Raw genomic sequence first — 18,654 nt, 5'->3', positions numbered from 1 at the left:
TTGGCCATTCGGCGCGACGGATGAAAAAAAGGGAAGTAAAATCAAGTATTCTAGACTACGACCGCAAGGTTTCAACAACACGACACATAATTCAAAATAATTCACGCTAACCTCGACATCTTGCTATGGGAATGTATAGAAGACGCTGAAAACAATATGCATTCGGCTGCCTTTTGGGGGGTTACGATGAAAAATGTCATTCACGTTATTTAATATGTTAGTCAGCTCTTGGTGGCATTTCTCCTTTCGAAAGCGCAATTTTGATCACCATGGGTGTCTGCCTGTGCTACATCTAGTTTGTATTCTGCTACTTTACACCCCGTGGTTCATTCCTTTTTTTTTCTTTTACATATGACGTGATATGAGCAAGTCAACCGGACGTGATTTCCCCTTATCTCGTGTGTGCACGGTTTCCCAGCGATTTCCAAGCACACCCCTCCCCCCTTTTGCAGGCGTCAAAGAGATGCTGCGTGTGGTGGGCGTGAGCGACTGGGTCTACTGGGCGAGCCACTACCTCAGCTCCTTCTTCATGCACCTGATTGTTGTGACGCTGATGCTGCTGTTTATGTGCGTCAAGCGCAACGACGAAGGGCGCGCCTTCATACAGTTCAGCGACCCCTTGCTCCTGTTCGTCATACTGATGTTCTTCTGCAGCCAGTGCCAAGTGCACGGAATGTTCCTGTCATTGTTCTTCGCGAACCGTAAGTGACGTGCACGCGTGGTTATATGCGCTGCGTTGGATTTCCCCGTGGATTTAAATATGCGATGCGAGTTCTTAGTTTGAAGGAACAAGAAATCGATCTCGATCCGTATGTGTACTGTGTGCTATTGATCTTTCTTTTTTTGTCGTGCAGCATTTTTCAGGTATCCTTGCCCTTTCACGGAGGTTGGCACTTGCGCTTTCGTACAGATATTTTTGCGCTTTCTCATTGCCACCCGCCTTTTGAATGCGTGACTGGTTTATGTAGTCGCTAATTTCCACATTACTTGCATATATACAACATTTCTCTCTGTCATTTAAAAAGCGTCTGACTTTTTGCTTGACCTTTTGGAGTGGTTTTCTATAAATATTATTTATTTTCTTTTTTTTGTGAATAATTCATACCGTCTCGCATGGTTGCTTCTTCCGGCCTACTCAAGCCCTAACATACTTAAGTGGGAAGGCAATACAACTGAGCAACGACTAGCAACAAAGATTGATATTAATTATTGTTGGTACCATGCTACGCAACCGTTCGTATTTATTTATTTTTATTCGATTCAATGTAAACTCGGCGCCTGATGACAATAAGTCGGTAGGCCGGAGCAGATTATCCGCAACCTAATTACGTGGTCTGCATCAGTTCTTGCGCGCTGTGAGGTCGTTTGAACACGTGCTGTATTTCCGTTTGTTTCTTCCAGCTTAAAAAAAATGATAGGTGCTAACGAGGTGCCAGTGTTGGTTTTATTTTTGTGACACCAATGTGACTCAACGTCATTGGCAAGTCTCGCGTAGACTGCAGCTTGCAGAGAATGAAAGTTCGTTACGACGCCAACTCGAGACGTAGGTAAAGTTTCCTTCGTAATTGAACCAGTGCAGCAGATGTAGGCGTCCGAGTCATGTAGGTTTTATTAGGTGACATCTGTGTAGCACCGACTAGCTCGCATTGCGTGTCATGCATTGTCCCATGTTCGATTAATGAGTGCACCAAACATCGTCATTTGTCGCCAGGTATACAATGCTGGTTTTCGTCGCACATCTGTACGCTCGCCTTCAGGTGGAGGCAAACTTTAAAAGTGACTCCCACTAGCTGCCACTGTGCTTCTGGTGCAGAAACGTGGGCCTTCAGTGCGATTTCTCTGGAACTGATATATTCTGTGGGCGCCACTTTGCGAGAAGCTGTAAGTAAACTGAGCGGTGAATTCACATTTGGCTCCAATAGAGCGACAGGCGATGCCGGTCCGTGTTGACTTGGACAAGATCACCTGGTCCCCGACGCAATACGCCATTTTAGCGCACTGTAGCTAAGTGATGCTGATGGTCATGATTACTTACTTCAAACTGTATTTCTGTTGTTTGAATTGTTCCTAGAAGTCCTGGTTATTATTTGTGAATGAAAGCGTCAGAGTGTAGAAAAGAAACGCGACTCTTTGTTCAAATCGGTAACAAAACAAAACATATTGTAATGAAAAAAAAATGCAGGTTTGAACTCAGATGGCTGGCTATAACTATCTCTTCAGCATGTTTTTAGCTATATCGACAAATGAAGGCGCAATTGGAGACTCCTGTAGGGATGCATCGGTGACGACGCATTGAACTTGGCCAGTGTTCTTGGATAATTTTTCTCAGGATACATAAATTTACGTTGCTCAAACTAAGGAACTAAAACGTCGCCACAACTCTGAAAAGTCAGATTTTTTTTAGGCGACTAACAACTTTCTTATTTCAACGACTTCCTCGTTAACCTACGTTGCTTCAGACACGCTGCGTGACTGTTGAGCTGTTTCTAGAGGATGGCCGCGCAAGCCAAATATTACCGAAAATGCTCCTTCGCTGGGGCTGTGGCTATTGTGGCACTATACTAGGGCCGCAACTGCTTCGTAGCAAAGAAATAGCCACACTAAGCGTACAGCTTACGTACTTCCTGTGCAGCGTCTTCCAAGTTGCAAGTGCAATTGCGTATGCGAGTAGGTGCTGCTTGACAACCCCGTGATGCGCATTTCGGCAGCGGGCACTGTAGGCACGTTGGCGCGCGAGAGAAACGCCATTATGGCGCTTCAAATATATCGCTCCGGTTCGTTTCACTGTTAGGTAGTATGACGAGCCATTTTATGGCTCGTCATACTACCTAATAGTGAAACGAATCGGTGTGACCTTGGCACACAGAACACGTCATGTATACGCGTGTGCGTCGCTGTATGTCGTGGCGTCATCTCGCAACGCCCGCCCTGCCTTGGCCAGCTCGTGCAAAAAGCTCTAATAATCTAATACATATTCGTGGGTCACGCGGTGGCACGATTTTTTTTTCACGTAATTTTAACCACATATACGTCGGTTATGCACGAAGAGAAATAACTTCGCGCACGCGTTCGCAACAACGCAGCGCAGTCTGCCGTCGCGGGCGCGCTGCTCTACTGGACTTGCAGCTGTGTGATGCCGTTCCTGTTCCTGGAGCACGCTGGAGGACTGGGCTACTACTACATCGCCCGCAGAAGCAAGTTGTACACGGCCATCTTTCCCGGCATGAGCCTCCACTGGAGCTTTCGAGTGCTGGAGCGCTTCGAGAAGTTCGGTAAGGCCTCGTTACGGGGCTATGGGGTCCACTAGAGTTAGTGATAGGCCAGCCCTCTTAAATTCTACTAACGTTGCTATAGCCTGCCGTAAGGGACCAAGAGTTGCGCCACTGTTTTCCGCGCGCCGCCTCCAGCAATTCTAGCCCCGCTATTCGCCGCGCGACATCACGTGGTCGGAACTGGCTCCACCGCGTTGCGGAGAAGCCAACAGTCCGAAGGAAATGGCCGACCAAGCGCAGTTGACAGCGGCATTGTTATTATTCTTGTTGCTTTTACCTTATGTTGCTGGTCGAAAGGTATACGTTCGTAGGCTTCTGGTCGTTAAATTGCGGAATGAACGTCACACAACTTACTGACACCTCTTGTAGTATGATGGCGTGTAAACGAAAAGTTCATTTCTTTATGTATGGCACTGTAGAAGTTGCAACATTCATTGCACACCATGGAATTTTACTCGTACAATAAACACTTATCAGCGTGTGTCTGTTGCGTATGAGACCCATAGCACGGCTAAATTTTTCCGTGACGTGTAAAACGCGACCAGGACCGGTATAGGAAAATTGTTAGAATCAACATGGTTGCGGAAAGGGGAGGGGGAGTTGGCTGCAAGCAATGTGTGAGTGCATGCAATTACTCGCGTTATTCGCCTGTATCGTATTTACAATTATACCTACACAGGGAATGTGGGACGTAACAGCGCTATACTTGGAATACGCGCATTCACTTCTTTCAGATGTCACCAGCCGTGATCCCATGCATGCCTAATAAGAATTATAGCCAATAGCGACAGCGTAGCATTCAATTTGACTCTTTGCATAGAAAATGTAAAGGCTCCCAGTCGTTGTCACTATGCGCCGTCGTACGTGTTTGTCATATGCTGCATTTTCCGTGATCATTAGACAAAAAGGCACGCAAGTGTAAAGTACAGGTTCGTAATCATGAGTTGAGCGATCAACTTGCACTCGCAAAATAATAAAGAATGAAAATAAAGCGAGAAATAAAAGGGCTGCAGGCATTGCCGCGCGAGCGGGCCGCGTACGCGGAGTGGCTTTCTAGCATAACTTTGGAGCCCACCATAGGGCGTACTTTATAGCAACTCAGGCTCCTCCTAAAGGGAGGAGCCTTGCATACAATGACGTTTTGCTAGCAAGTGGAAAGACAATGCATTTCTCCGCAAAGTTCTGGGATCATCTCGAAACTGGTGTTATCCTTAGAATTTGTTCCAAGTTTGTCCGCCTTGGGAAATCCACGGCAAGAATGTGTAAATTGTAATATGGGTCATGAGGGAATTAGTTAAAAAGATAATTTGTAAATTTGGTTGATTTTGCATTTCAATTTTTGTGCAAGCAATGTCCGCCTCTGCGAGTAAACCAGCTCATGAACTAGAATTGTGACATCTCCCACAGGCAACCTCTAAAGATTTTTGAACGTGTTCGCTGAAACACGCTGTATATGAAGCCACTGGGATCGGCTTCCGCTGCGCCGAAAGAAGCTATACTCCGTTGGTGGCAAATTGCACACCCCAGGAGCGTAGCCAGAAATTGACCGATGACATGAAGGGTGAAGGAGGAGAGAGGGAGCCTGCACAGGTCGCATACTAACACTTCTTTCGCGGGAGAGGGCAAACGCACGGTGTCCCCTTGCTACGCCACCGGAACGCCGCGCATTGCGGACCTAACCGCTCAGGATCGGTTTCAACACTTTTACGAACGTGCTTGCGTAGTGGACACGGAGCAGCAAGACAGAGGCAGCGAAAGCTAATTTCCTGCCCACACTTCCCACACAGCGCTGTCCTATTCCTTGATTAAGGCGCGATGCTCTTCGTGTTGTTGCAGTGCCGAACGGAGCCAACTGGCTGAACTTCTACGACCGCTCCGCCACGCCTGATAACGTGACGCTCGCGGAGATCGTCTTCGTGGGGTTCCTGTTCGACTGCTTTCTCTGCGTTCTCATATGGTACCTCGACAACGTGATTTCGCTCGGCCCGGGCGTCCCAAAGTCCTACCTGTTCCCGTTTAAGGTGAGCGCTGCATTTATACAGAGCGAATATGAAGGAATAAAAGGAGCTTTACTGTAAGTTACTTTGCTCAAGGAATGAAATGAATCGGGTGTCATGAATGAAGCGAATTAAAGGAAACGCGTCACAGAATGAAACGCGTCACTTTAGAACTGGCTAGGCGCAAATGCTTTCGCTTCGGCGATGCAGTCGAACGCCCTTATAGCGAATTTCTTGGGGCCTACGAAATCATTGGTTATACAGGTCACTTCGTTGTGAAGGTCGTGAACCGCACAGCTCGAAATAAAACCGGCGCAGAGATTTATTCCTTAGTTATAAAGGTAATTTTGTTATAGAGTGCATACAGTTGGTGTGGCGTCGGCGTAATTTTGGCTCGTACGCTGTCAGAGTCCGCATCACATTTAGTGAGCAGATTCGTAGCGGCATCACATGACACTTTCCAGTAATTGCACATACGGGGTGTTCTACATTGAAGTTTCACTGCCGCATTTCATTCCCTCAATATAGTAAAATGTGCCGCCCCCAGCGCGATAACGTAAAACTACTCCCTTCCGACTCTAGACGACGCGTTTAAGGCAGGCTGAATTCCATGAAGGAGTTACTGATTGAATGTGCAAAAGGTTGCTTCAAGAAAAAAATTAAGCGGAATAATCCTTCACTGAATTATTGAAGGAAGGATCTTAGAAAAAAAAAATAACTGTCCTTCTGTGGTACACAAAATGGTCCATGGTCTTAAGAACATGGGGCGTAGATATGCTATGGCGTAAATGCGCATTTTTTTTCAAGCCACGAGTTACAAACATTTGGTTGCGTTAGCTCTCAAAAAACAGTCGTTAGAATAGGGCCTTGCTTAATACAACCATGTCAAGCAATTCGTATCATGCGCTGTCAGAGTAGTGCACAAAAATACAATCGAGTTGTGCTAAAATGAATATCGGACAAACAGGGATCTGTTTTTCCGATAACACGAGATTAAAGGAGCGGTGCGAGTTTTTAAAAGGACCATCTAACTTGGCCGTGACTTCACATTGTAAGAAATGCGACTGCGCACCAGACAGAACTTAGCAGGTGCACAATTTTTGTGTACAAGCTGAGACAAAACCACGTGTGGAGATAAGATGTTTTAACTAAGAAGAACAAAGGCGCCTATGTCAGCCAGGAATCGCTATGCTTGCTTGATACGGAAGGTGCCTATACTGATAAATCACTTCAGCCGACAGGCTCTACCGGTTGCTTACTTTTTCCGTAGCGGTACGAGATAAATTGACGTCTCGGCTACCGAGGCGCATACTTTCGCCCAATAAGTATTTGTGCTACAATCAAGTGGGGTATCACGAAAAAGTAGATCTAGGCGAACAAACATCATTTTTCGGATGCTCTTTGCGCGCCGGCATAAGCTAAACAAGTGCGTGGTGTATCGGTCACAGAATATGCTCTGTCACCTGATGCACCGTTTGTAAATTATTTTTTTTTTATCTTACGCAAAGAGTAGTCATGAAAAAGATCGAGGGCAGTGAAATTGAAGTAGCAGCTCGTGTTATCTCATAGTTTTGTGGTAGGCGAAACATGCACTGTAAAAATGTTTTTGCCTTTAATGGTATTTTCTCATGGCACCGTTAGGGCCTCAAAAGAATTTATGGAGGACGACAGCGGAGCTCTACTAGACCTGCGATGACAAAAGGCGTAGAAAACTATGTAATCGTTCTGACAGCCTAGGGCGCACAGAAATATCTGACAGGAGAGTTTCGTATCTCTACCTGTGAAAGTCTCTTGTCGCATATTTCTGTGCGCTCGAGGCTATCAGAATAAATTGCGCAGTTTTCAAATACGTATTTTGTCATCTCACGTCTAATTAGAATGCTGTTGTCGGCGTCTGTAAATTTTTGTAAGGCCCTAACAGTAAGGGTATTACCAGTAGGACAAGAAAACACCCTGAAGTGTGTAAAGGTTTTTACAGTGTGAGAGTTTAAATGGAGATTTAGGAAATTCGTACAAAAGTATGTTATACTTTAAATAAGGTTGTTGCGTTCCCCGCAGGGGCGTCTGCGTCAGCAGGCGTTTGGTGTGTTGCGACACCACGTACCCTAGGACACGAGGGTTGGCCCCTCCCGCGTGTAGCCGTGCGCGGCTTAGCCGTGTCTGGGGAAAGGGGGATCCTGGGGATTGAGCGAATGCTGGGTGTTTGGACCTTCAAGGCCCCCTGGCGGAGGCAACACACCCCTTTGGCCTCTGCTTCACATAGCCGGCACCTCCAGGCTGACCCACCTGGGGGAAATCGGTAGTCGCCTTTTAATGCAATAGCGTTAAGGAGCTCGTGTCGCAGAAAATCCGGTGTCATCGTCGGCGTCCGCGGCGTTGGCCGTGAGCGATAAATCACGGCAGGCACTTCATAAATAAGAAGCAACTTCCAAGATGGGCTGGTTGGGAATCGAACCAGGGTCTCCGGAGTGTGAGACGTTACAACTGAGCCACGAGCTCGATGCTTCAAAGCGGTACAAAAGCGCCTCTAGTGAACGCGGTGTTGCCTTAAGAACGAGCTGTTTCTAAGTCTCAGGCGTGCGTCGCTTGCTCAGGCGCACATTTCGTTGTCGCGCCGAACGCAGCGTTGCTCGACGCTCACCGCGTCCGATGCGGGGCGCGTAGTCGCTGCGCCGTAGCCCATTGTCTTGTACCCCTTGGCGGGTCGACGGGAACGCTGTCGCGTTCCACTCTTGAAGGCGAAGCTTAAGCGTCCTCCAATTTTTCCTACCTCCTGTCCATCTTCGTCTTTCTCTTCTACCTTTTCCTCTTTCCTGTTTTCTCTTCACATCTTATTACTTCCGTATTTCCTGGCGACAAGGGTTAACCTTGTGCATTATGCCCAGCCTCGGGTATAGGTATTTGGTTATAGTGGGGATGTACCGCTGGCGTGCGCAGAATTGAATACTTCTCGTCCTGTGTCGTCCCCTGGTTGGGCTCCATGGTGGGTGGCGGCCATCCCTGCCGAATATTAACGCGACAGCATTAAGGAGCTCGTGTCGCAGAAAAGCCGGTGTCGTCGGCGTCGGCGGCGTTGGCCGTGAGCGATAAATCCCAGCAGGCACTTCATGAATAAAAAACAACGTGCAAGATGGGCTGGGTGGGAATCGAACCAGGGTCTCCGGAGTGTGAGACGGAGACGTTACCACTAAGCCACGAGTTTTTTTTTGTTTATTTTTCTTTATTACTAAGCCACGAGTTCGATGCTTCAAAGCGGTACAAAAGCGCCTCTAGTGAACGCGGTGTTGCCTTAGAAACTAGCTGTTTCTAAGGCTCAGGCGTGCGTCGCTTGCTCAGGCGCACATTTCGTTGTCGCGCTGAACGCTGCGTTGCTCGACGCTCACCGCGTCCGATGCGGGGCGCTTAGTTGCTGCGCCGTAGCCCATTGTCTTACACCCCTTGGCGGGTCGACGGGAACGCTGTCGCGTTCCACTCTTGAAGGCGAAGCTTAAGCATCCTCCAATTTTTATTATAACTTATGGAATCAAATTTCCCTCCACTCCCTGATCGCTCCTTCAAGAGGGGGCGCACCGAAGATTCCTTCAACTTCTTCATGAGTCAGAAAAAAACATTCCCAAAATACCATGTTATTCACAGTCAACATGAAAGCAAGACAGCCCGAACAATATCTCCTTTTGTTGTGGCAAAATCATTGGCAAACTCCATCGGCCCAGGCTACAAAGTAACTAAAATGGGAAGTGGCGATCTCCCTCTTGAACTTTGTGACAAGACATAGTACAGTAAATTGTCAAAACTAATTGCTTTTGGGGACATTCCAGTTTTAGTAAGCCCACACAGATCTTTGAACACTGTCCGCGGTGTCGTCTCTGAAGATGACCTGCTCGATCTTAGTGAAAGTGAGCTACTTGAGGGATGGCAAGATCAAAATGCAGTAAAGGTCCAGAGATTAACGATTAGGCGGGACGGCAAGGAAATCCCCACAAAACACGTAATCTTAACTTTTGGAACTAGCAATTTACCAGACTCAATAGAAACAAGATACTGCAAACTCCGTGTAAGGCATTCCTAACCCGCGCCGATGCTTCAAGTGTCAGCGGTTCAGGCACGGTTCACAAAGCTGCCGAGGGCGCACTAATTGTACAATATGTGCATCAAACGAGCACTCATCTGACACTTGCACTTCCACCACCCATTGTGCTAACTGTGACGGGGATCACCCAGCGTACTCTCGTTCTTGCCCATCCTGGAAAAAAGAAAAGCATATCATCGAAACCAAAAATCAAACTGAACCTTTCCTTCCAAGAGGAGCGAAAGCGCTTCTCGATGAACCAGTCTAGTCCGTCCTACACCGACGTGGCGCGCCGGGGGGCAGCGCTACATCACTCGGCGGCCGCCCAAGTCACACAGAGTGTAACAGCGGTCACGCCATCAGCTCCCCCCCCCCTCCGGAACAGCCAGCGTTGTTCCAGCCCCCACAAAGGAGGAACAGCCGACCCTCGGGCCCGTCGAACCTAGGGCCACTGCTCGTGCAGATCTACCCACCACTCCCGCAAAAATCCCCGCTCCGCGGGCAGAATCCACCGCCTCAGACGAGGTGATGGACACAACAAATACAACTCCGGCGTCTCAGACGCCCAAGCAACGGCGCAGCTCTCTCGAGCGCACCGGGAAGAAAGAAAAATTCCGTATCACGGGGCCCGGAAAAGCGTTGTGAGATAATCTAATCTATATCTCTTAGAAACATGGCACAAAGCATACATAATATGGACACACAGATATTACAGTGGAATGTGAGGGGTTTACTCCAGAACCTAGAAGACATTAAGGAACCTTTACATAGGTACACCCCAAAGGTGCTGTGTGTCCAAGAAACACATCTTAAACCTTCACAAACAAACTTTCTCCGACTGTATGCCATTTTTCGAAAAGACCGCAACGAGGCCCTTGCCTCGTCGGGCGGTGTGGCAGTAATAGTAGATAAGGGTGTTGCTTGCCGGCAGTTACAGCTTAAAACGCCCCTAGACGCCGTTGCAGTCAGATCAGTGCTTTTTAGTAAGCTGCTGACAATTGCATCCTTATACATTCCTCCCAACTGTCAATTCTCCAAAGCTGAATTTGAAAGCTTTATTGCGCAACTTCCGGAACCCTACATTGTCGTTGGAGACTTAAATGCCCATCATACTTTGTGGGGCGACTCTAGGTGTGATGCCAGAGGGCGTCTGATTGAAAATTTCCTCTTCAGTACGGGTGCATGCTTGCTAATGAAGAAGGAGCCAACTTTTTACAGCGTTGCGCACAAGACATTTTTATCTATATATTTATCCATTGTTTCAAGTACAGTCGTGCCGTACTTGGAGTGGAAAGTACATAAGGACCCATACGGGAGTGATCATTTCCCGATTGTTTTAAAATTAAGGAAACGGAACGAATGTTCTCCACATGTACCCTAATGGAAAGTCGACTCGGCTAACTGGCAGCGATACGGAGAGCTGACGTATATGACCTGGGATGATATTTGTGCGCTTAGTATTGACGATGCAGTGTCATATTTAACCGCATTTATTCTCGACGTAGCGTCAATATGTATCCCGCAAACATATGCGTCACCTAATAAACGACGTATTCCCTGATGGAACGATGAATGTAAGGAAGCACGAAAGAAACAGAATAAGGCTTGGAATCAGCTCCGTGACTCTCCGACTATCGAAAACCTTATCAGCTTTAAGAAAATAAAATCAGAAGGCAGAGGAACGCGCCTCCGTGCCAAAAGGGATAGCTGGCAAAAATATATTTCCGACATCGATTCTTATACAGACGAAAGAAAAGCCTGGAACAGGGTAAACAAATTAAAAGGCCACGAAACTCTTCCTCTACCATTAGTAAACACACAAGCAGACACTCTTGAGGACCAAGCTGATTGTCTAGGAGCCCATTTCGAGCAAATCTACAGTACATCTCATTATACAGATACATTCCTAAAATGCCAGCGACTACAGAACAGCTGCATTTGAGTCGGAAAGGCACGTTCAATGAAGCATACAATCGTCCATTTGGAATGGCTGAGTTCCAGGCCTCACTGAACTGTTGCAACAAGTCCGCTCCAGGAAGTGACAGAATTATGTATGAGATGATCAGACACTTACACCCTGAAACCCAAAAAACGCTACTGCCACTCTTCAATTCCATGTTCTCTGCCGGCTACATTCCTTCTGTCTGGAAAGAAGCAATCGTAATCCCTATTCTCAAAGAGGGCGAGGACCCTTCCTCACCCAACAGTTATAGGCCTATAGCTCTGACAAGTTGTCTATGCAAATTATTTGAAAAAATGATTAACCGTCGCCTCATCCACTCTTGAAAGCAGCAAGATACTCGATCCCTTTCATTGCGGTTTTAGGGAGGGTAGATCCACAACAGATCACCTTGTCCGCATCGAGACAAATATCCGTGATGCCTTTGTCCACAAACAGTTTTTCCTATCAGTATTTTTAGATATGGGGAAGGCATACGACACAACCTGGCGCTTTGGATTCGTCCGTTACCTGTCGGAAACGGGAGTTCGAGGCAACTTGCTGAACGTGATTCAGAGTTACCTCGCCAATCGCACGTTCCGTGTTAGAGTTGGTACCGCTCTGTCTCGTCCATTTACGCAAGAGGCTGGTGTTCCACAAGGTGGTGTGCTGAGCTGCACTCTTTTCATTGTCAAAATGAACTCTATCCAGACTGCCATACCACATACTATGTTTTATTCGGTATATGTGGATGACATCCAGATAGGTTTCAAATCATGTAACCTAAGTATCTGCGAGCAGCAAGTACAGCTTTGCATAAATTATGCATGTGGGCGGACAAAAACGGTTTCAAGCTAAACCCACAAAAAAGCACACGCGTCCTGTTTTCTAACAAGAGAGGCTTACTTGCGGACCCCGCAATAGATCTAAATGGAGAACGGCTATCTGTGAGCCCTGAACACAAATTTCTAGGAATCCTTTTAGACAGTAGGCTGACTTTTGTACCACACCTGAAGTATCTGAAATCAAAGTGCCTCAAGAGTATGACTCTGCTGAAGCTCTTGTCATGTATATCTTGGGGAAGCGACAGACGGTGCCTTTTAAGACTTTACAAAAGTCTAATATTAACACGGCTTGACTACGGAGCAATAGTCTATAATTCTGCTGCACCTAGCGCTTTGAAAATGCTCGATCCTATTCACCACTTAGGCATCCGCCTTGCTACAGGCGCCTTTAGGACTAGCCCTGTGCGAAGCCTCTACGTCGAACCAAACGAATGGTCACTGCACTACCAAAGGAGATATTTAAGTTTCTCCTACGCCCTGAAAGTTAGCTCAGATGTTAAACATCCTAGTCATGCTACTATATGCGACTTGTCCACTGCTAGGCTGTTTCGTAACCGCCCAGCCACTAGGCCTCCTCTGTCCCTCCAGTTGGAAGCACTATCAGAAGAAACAGGAGCCCCACTTTTACACAATGTCCTAATGGCTCCCACACGGCTTCCACCGCCTTGGGAGTGGCAGACTATCAAATGTGACATCTCTTTCTTAGAAATATCGAAACAAGCGCCTGAGGCTCACATACAATCGCATTTTATTGAACCTAAAGAGAAGTATTCCTGTGACGAATATTACACAGATGCTTCGAAGTCTCCTGCTGGTATTGCTTACGCAGCTCTCGGACCCTCATTTTCAACATCAGGGCCACTAAACCCACACACCAGTATCTTTACGGCAGAAGCATACGCTATACTTTCGGCTATTAAAAACATAAGGCGCAGAAATGTCGCTAAGGCTGTTGTCTTTACAGACTCATTAAGTGTCGTGAGAGCCCTAATTAGCTTACGAAAGCATAAGAATCCCGTTTTGAATGAGCTGTATAGCTTGTTGTGCTCCGCATATATGTTCAACCAAGCGATTATCCTATGCTGGGTGCCTGGCCATAAAGGTACAAAAGGCAACGTAGCTGCTGACGAAAACGCTACGTCAGTGAGTTTTAGCGACACAGATGGAAATATCCCCATTCCTGCCACAGACCTAAAGCCCTTTCTGCGCCGTAAATTGCGGCAACATTGGCAAGCAGAGTGGGATACACAAACATTGAATAAGTTACACATCATAAAATCAAAACTACGGAATTGGATAAGTGAGAAAACAGCACGGTACAGGGAAGTGCTTCTTTGCCGATTAAGAATAGGACACACTTACAGTACTCATTCCTACCTCTTGATTGGCGGGGATTCTCCTACTTGTAGTAGGTGCGGCGATAGCTTGACAGTGCTCCATGTTCTTACCCAGTGCCCTGCAATAGAAACAGAGAGGGAAAAGTATTTCCCTTCTGCATATCGGGAAAATATACCACTTCACCCTGGAGTTTTTCTTAGTGATGAACCGCTTTTTAAACTGCAAATAGTCTTAGATTCCTTAGCCGAAACCGACATTCTGAAAATAATTTGGCCAGGAAATGTTAACGGGTGATTACCAGCCCTTGTATTCGAGGGCCGTCTTGATGCTTTAGTGTAACTGTTGTCTCGTTTTCGTATGTCTTTTATCAAAACACAACTGCCATCGTCCACGTCCATAACTAATCGGTGTCATTATTTTACTAGCTATATATTTACGTCATTTACAGCGAAATTTTTTTAGGCCCTTATACAGCCGTGTCACGCCTACCATAATAAATTCACTGTCCACGCCATTCAGAATAAATCTTTTAAGTTACCATTTGTCATGGCGCTCTTTGGCCATAACTGGCCCTTGCGCCATTAAAAAACTACATATCATCATCATCAAGATTGTTGCGTTGCATTTTATTAGGTCTCGTTGGGTGTATTGATTCGGCGAATGACATTACGTGAGGCACTGGATATCGAGCGATTCATTCAGTTATTCAATGAGCATGGGCGGCATGCCTATTGTTATTGACCTTACACTTTACCATATTGCAGTGATGAGCTTATGCTCGTACTCTGTACAATGGTGTTACTTCAACATTGAAAAGACGCTTAAGACTAGTCACAGTGTTCTGCCAAACCGGTAACAATATAATCGCTCCGCACTGGAAGGTGCTGCTGGCTTGCTTTACGTGTTTGAGGTGATACAAAAGTGCGCGTCCGTATGGATGCACCTATGCACTTAATTAAGGCCGAGCGAGGTCAATCGCCTCATCACTATTGTTTCATATTGCTATGACGCGTGGGAATTTTTAAAAAAATTCATATTACCCTACAGGCCCCAAAGGAATATTGAATAGTGGATGGGGGTCTACAGAAAGAGAATAACAATGAAGTACCCCGCCCCCCCCCCCCCCCGCAGCATTAAAAGAAAACGAATAACATATAAAGATACCGCAAGTGCGAAATCGTTCACACAAAGAAAGAAAATATTATACATTGGAAAAAAACAAGGACAGCGTGCGCAAGGGCATAAATTGAACAGACATAAGGATCGGTATACAAAATCAAAACATGTGAAGTTGCAGTTGTTGGCGAAATGTAAGAGAATCAAATATCGACACAGCATCATTAGGAAAATTGATCCATCACTCACCTGCACACCACTCACAACACCATCCACTCTACAAATCGCCGCTATCGCTCCGAAACTTCCTGACCATATCGCTAACCTACTACTGTACAGTGCATGAAAATAGCCATAAAATTGAGCATTACAAGCACTAAACGCGTATTCGGGCAAAATCCGTTCTCATATTTCCGATCTGGTAGTGACAGAAAGATAACTGGGCAGCCATATTATATTTTTTAACGTTCCTCCCTTCATTACCGGGCTAATAATAGAGTTTCGCCTTTTGTTCCGCATAATAATTTCTAATTCATTAGTGCGCACACGTCACTTTGACATAGTGAGTCTGAAAAGCCTTGACCAATAGTGAGACTTTGATGTTAACAAAGGCGTAGAACCGTAAGAAATCTCGCTTTGTTTTGGCATAACCATGCATGAGCTGTGTGTACGTGTCCTCTTGGGATGAGAAATTTTCGCCTTTTTGAGCCGTGTCGGCTTAGATAGGTGAAGTGGGCGTCGTCCGAAAACTTCTGACCAATCGCGGAGGAATTATGACAGAAATGGTGTGGAATCAAAATGGAATAGTTTTACGTCACTTTACGGCACTCTCGCTCTGGCGATGCGTTGCCAGTTGGGCTGGTCGACACTACTCGCGATCCTTGCCCCTCAATTGGCTTTTCCTGCTCCCCGTTATCAGCAATAGACACTGCCCCATGTCAGGCGGGCCCACGGAGCAAGAAATATTTAGGAGTGGAAACTCCGCTGTTTGCGGCGACCAGAAAAGGTCACAAGCCCGCGGAGCCGTTATCGTGCTGGCGGCGCCTGGCGGCCTGGAAAGAAATTACCGCCGTTGAGAGCGCGCCGGAGCCGCCTGCCCGGGCGCTGCATTTTCTTTTTCCGCTGCGGCTTCTACGACGCGCCGCATGGCGCCGCCACTGTATACGGCCCCATCGGCGCATACAACAATTGTGACCTTATCTGATCGCCCGCGCTCGCTCGTGCTGACGGGAGTTTCACCTCCTAAATGTCTTACTCCGTGGGCGGGCCTCAGCTTTTGCGGAACTACAACCTGATGACGTCAAATTTCCGTTCTGTGCGAGACAGAAAATATAGAGAATCGTACCCCATCATCAAGTTCAAGACGTTGCAACCAACACGCATAAACGTTTCAAAGGGAGCTTTAGAATCTATGGGCTATGCTGAATGACAGACTACAGGCAATATCACTTGGTTATTTTTCGTTGGACTGCTTAGTGTGCGTTTGTTTTTTGTTCCCTCTCTTTCTGTTTTCCTCCTTTTCTTCTTCTTTTTTTCATATATCCAATTCATTTTAGTAAATTAAATTTTTTTTTCCACGAGCACCTTTTTCTGCCGCTTCTTTTATTCTCTCTTTCGGAGAGATGATAGCTCACTGCCTTCCACAAGTTGCGCAGTGGGGCACTACGGATAACGGCGAATAAAATTCAACAAGGGCAAGCAACTTAAGTTGCGAACTTTAGCATCCCATCCGCCATTTTTCGTTCTTAAAAAGTGAAAATTTTGCAACATTTTAACCGCCACTCTGCATTTAGCACAAGTCTGAAAGCTAATTTGCCGCATTGCCACAGAAGCGATAGGTCGAAGTTCAGGGTGTCTACCAAGCTGACATTTACAAGTTTCCTGAGTTTTCCAGGTTTTCCCTGAGTGCCTTTGCAAAGTTCTCTGAGTGACACAGAACTAACGTTTTATTTCAAGACAGGCTGAAACCACATCGCCTGATGCTGTCACTCTCTAGTAAGCATGCTAAAAATAAAAAAAAAACTTAATCCAGTTTTAATAGTAAGGAGTAACATTTATTTTATTCAAAAAAAAATCAGAAGGGAGGGGTCAGTAAAATGCACAGCGAATAAAATAAATTTGAAAAAATAATAGTAAAACTCATTGCAAATCGAGTCGAACATTCTCAAATACGAATAAAAAGGAGATGCACACAGAAACAAATGTTTTCGAATATGAGATATTTTTTATCAATTGATAGCAAGCTCATTGGTATCACGCCCGAACTTTGTCACAAGTGAGATGCTCTCTCAACAGTTGGTGTGTCAACTTCAACTGTCCAGACATACTTTCAGCCCACGCACAACGACTCAGTGTTGCGTTTCACTGCTAGTTTATTTTGGTTTGGATGAGGGACACCTGCATCTTGGGGTCAGCCAACACTTTGTTTTCTTTTTTGAGCTCAAGCTTCTTCAAAGAAACGGCGGCACATTTCCTTTGCAGTTCATTCATCAATGCGTAGGTTTTTTCTGCTCTCGTCCTCCTTCCACCACGCGTTCGCCCCATGGACCATTTGAAGCATCCTCTTCGTCAGTTGTACAGTCAACGTCCAATTTTTTGGACTCCCTAGGGGCCACGAAAACGGCCGTAAAATCGGGCAGTTCGAAAAGTTGAATGCATGTCCTTTGTTGCCGTTAAGGGCTGAAATCACCACAGGTACATCCGAAAAGGCCTACCAGTACACTTATTAGGCATATCGGTGCTCGTACTGTGACAGGAGATGGCGGGTGGACGCGTGTATAATTAAGGAATGGATACTGTGTCCCGCGACAATTGGCCCTTCCCACGCTTGTTATGCTTCACCGCAATACTTTTGCCTATGTTTCACCGCGTAATATTTATATATTGAGGCGAAGCTGCCTTTCGGGAACCATCATTATGTAATGCGTCATGCTTTCCGAGCTTCGAAGCCAATCGCGAGACCGACAAAGATGTCATTGCTTAGAGAGGCGAATTCTTTCAATGAAAAACCCGGCGCCGAACGGCAAGAAGCTTAATAGCGAACATTGAAGCAGCTAGGCCTAGCGTTTACCACGGCGGCGAGGTAATCAAAACGGCGGCAGTGGTGGCTTTGATTAATGCCGTTTCGGACCTGCGGTCACAGCAAGAAGTCCCGAAAATCGGACGATGAAGGGTTCTTGCGTCCGAAATTTCAGACATTTTGATACATTGACTCTATCGGGTACGCGGTGGTGCCGCGAAGCCGTCCGAATTGTCGGGCGTCCGGAAAGTCGGTCGTTGACTGTACACTGGCAACTCCTCCAGCCGACGACACGGCTTCAAAAGACCTATCCGTTACGATCCATCTCTGTTAGCGAGCCAGCATTACTGCGACTTTCATTCCCTTTCACTAAAATTACAGCTAATTTTCGCTGATATAAGCGCAAATTCCCTGAGTTTTCCCTGAGTATTTCCAGACTATTCAAAATCCCTAAGAATTCCCGGTTTTCCCGGTTGGTAGACACCTTGATTAGTGCTTATCTGCTGAGTTACAAATGGTTTACTCGGCGTGCCTGGTGATACTTCCGACGACAGATTTTGTGTTCTTGATGCCGACACCGAATCTCTGTGAACGGAATTTTCAAATGCAAATGGAAATTACGCTCCACCCGAAGACAGAACGAAGGTACACAGGAAGCGTGTAGGCACGCCCCAGAAACAAAGCTTCGCAAGTTGAAAGCCTCGTGAAAGATTCTTTTTCATGAATTTTGCTTTCTCCAGACTACGTATCGCCGCGTGAAATACGCATATACTGACAGAACTGCAATTTATCGATCATGTACAAATGAAGCGTTTTTATTTCTCCCTTATAACAGTCCAGCTACTGGTTACCAACCATGACCGTGGCTCCGCCGCCATCCAGGACGGCCGGCGAGCAGAACAACTTCGAAGAGGGACCCATGGACCAATTGGTGACCATCGACCTTGTTCACACCTGCAAGGTATAGATGCATGCGAAAAAAAAAGAAACTGGGTTATTGCAACAGGAAGCGTAAAGGTTGCCTTCGAAAAAGGTCGCAATATCGAGAAATGCAGTGAT

At 46.4% G+C, this 18,654-nt stretch overlaps 1 protein-coding gene across 1 annotated transcript in view; it reads left to right on the top strand.

Annotated features, from left to right (window-relative positions):
- Window positions 1-18,654, top strand: part of LOC142578350 (phospholipid-transporting ATPase ABCA3-like) — a 107,301-nt gene that overhangs the window by 17,538 nt on the left and 71,109 nt on the right. Inside the window, exons 5-8 of the mRNA XM_075687747.1 lie at window positions 453-701; window positions 3,084-3,272; window positions 5,109-5,293; window positions 18,431-18,556. Of these exons, the coding sequence (XP_075543862.1) occupies window positions 453-701; window positions 3,084-3,272; window positions 5,109-5,293; window positions 18,431-18,556 (749 nt within the window). The remainder of the gene's footprint in view (window positions 1-452; window positions 702-3,083; window positions 3,273-5,108; window positions 5,294-18,430; window positions 18,557-18,654) is intronic.

Source organism: Dermacentor variabilis, chromosome 4 (assembly GCF_050947875.1).
Source record: "Dermacentor variabilis isolate Ectoservices chromosome 4, ASM5094787v1, whole genome shotgun sequence".
Taxonomy (NCBI): domain Eukaryota; kingdom Metazoa; phylum Arthropoda; class Arachnida; order Ixodida; family Ixodidae; genus Dermacentor; species Dermacentor variabilis.
This window is presented reverse-complemented; position numbering and strand designations above follow the sequence as displayed.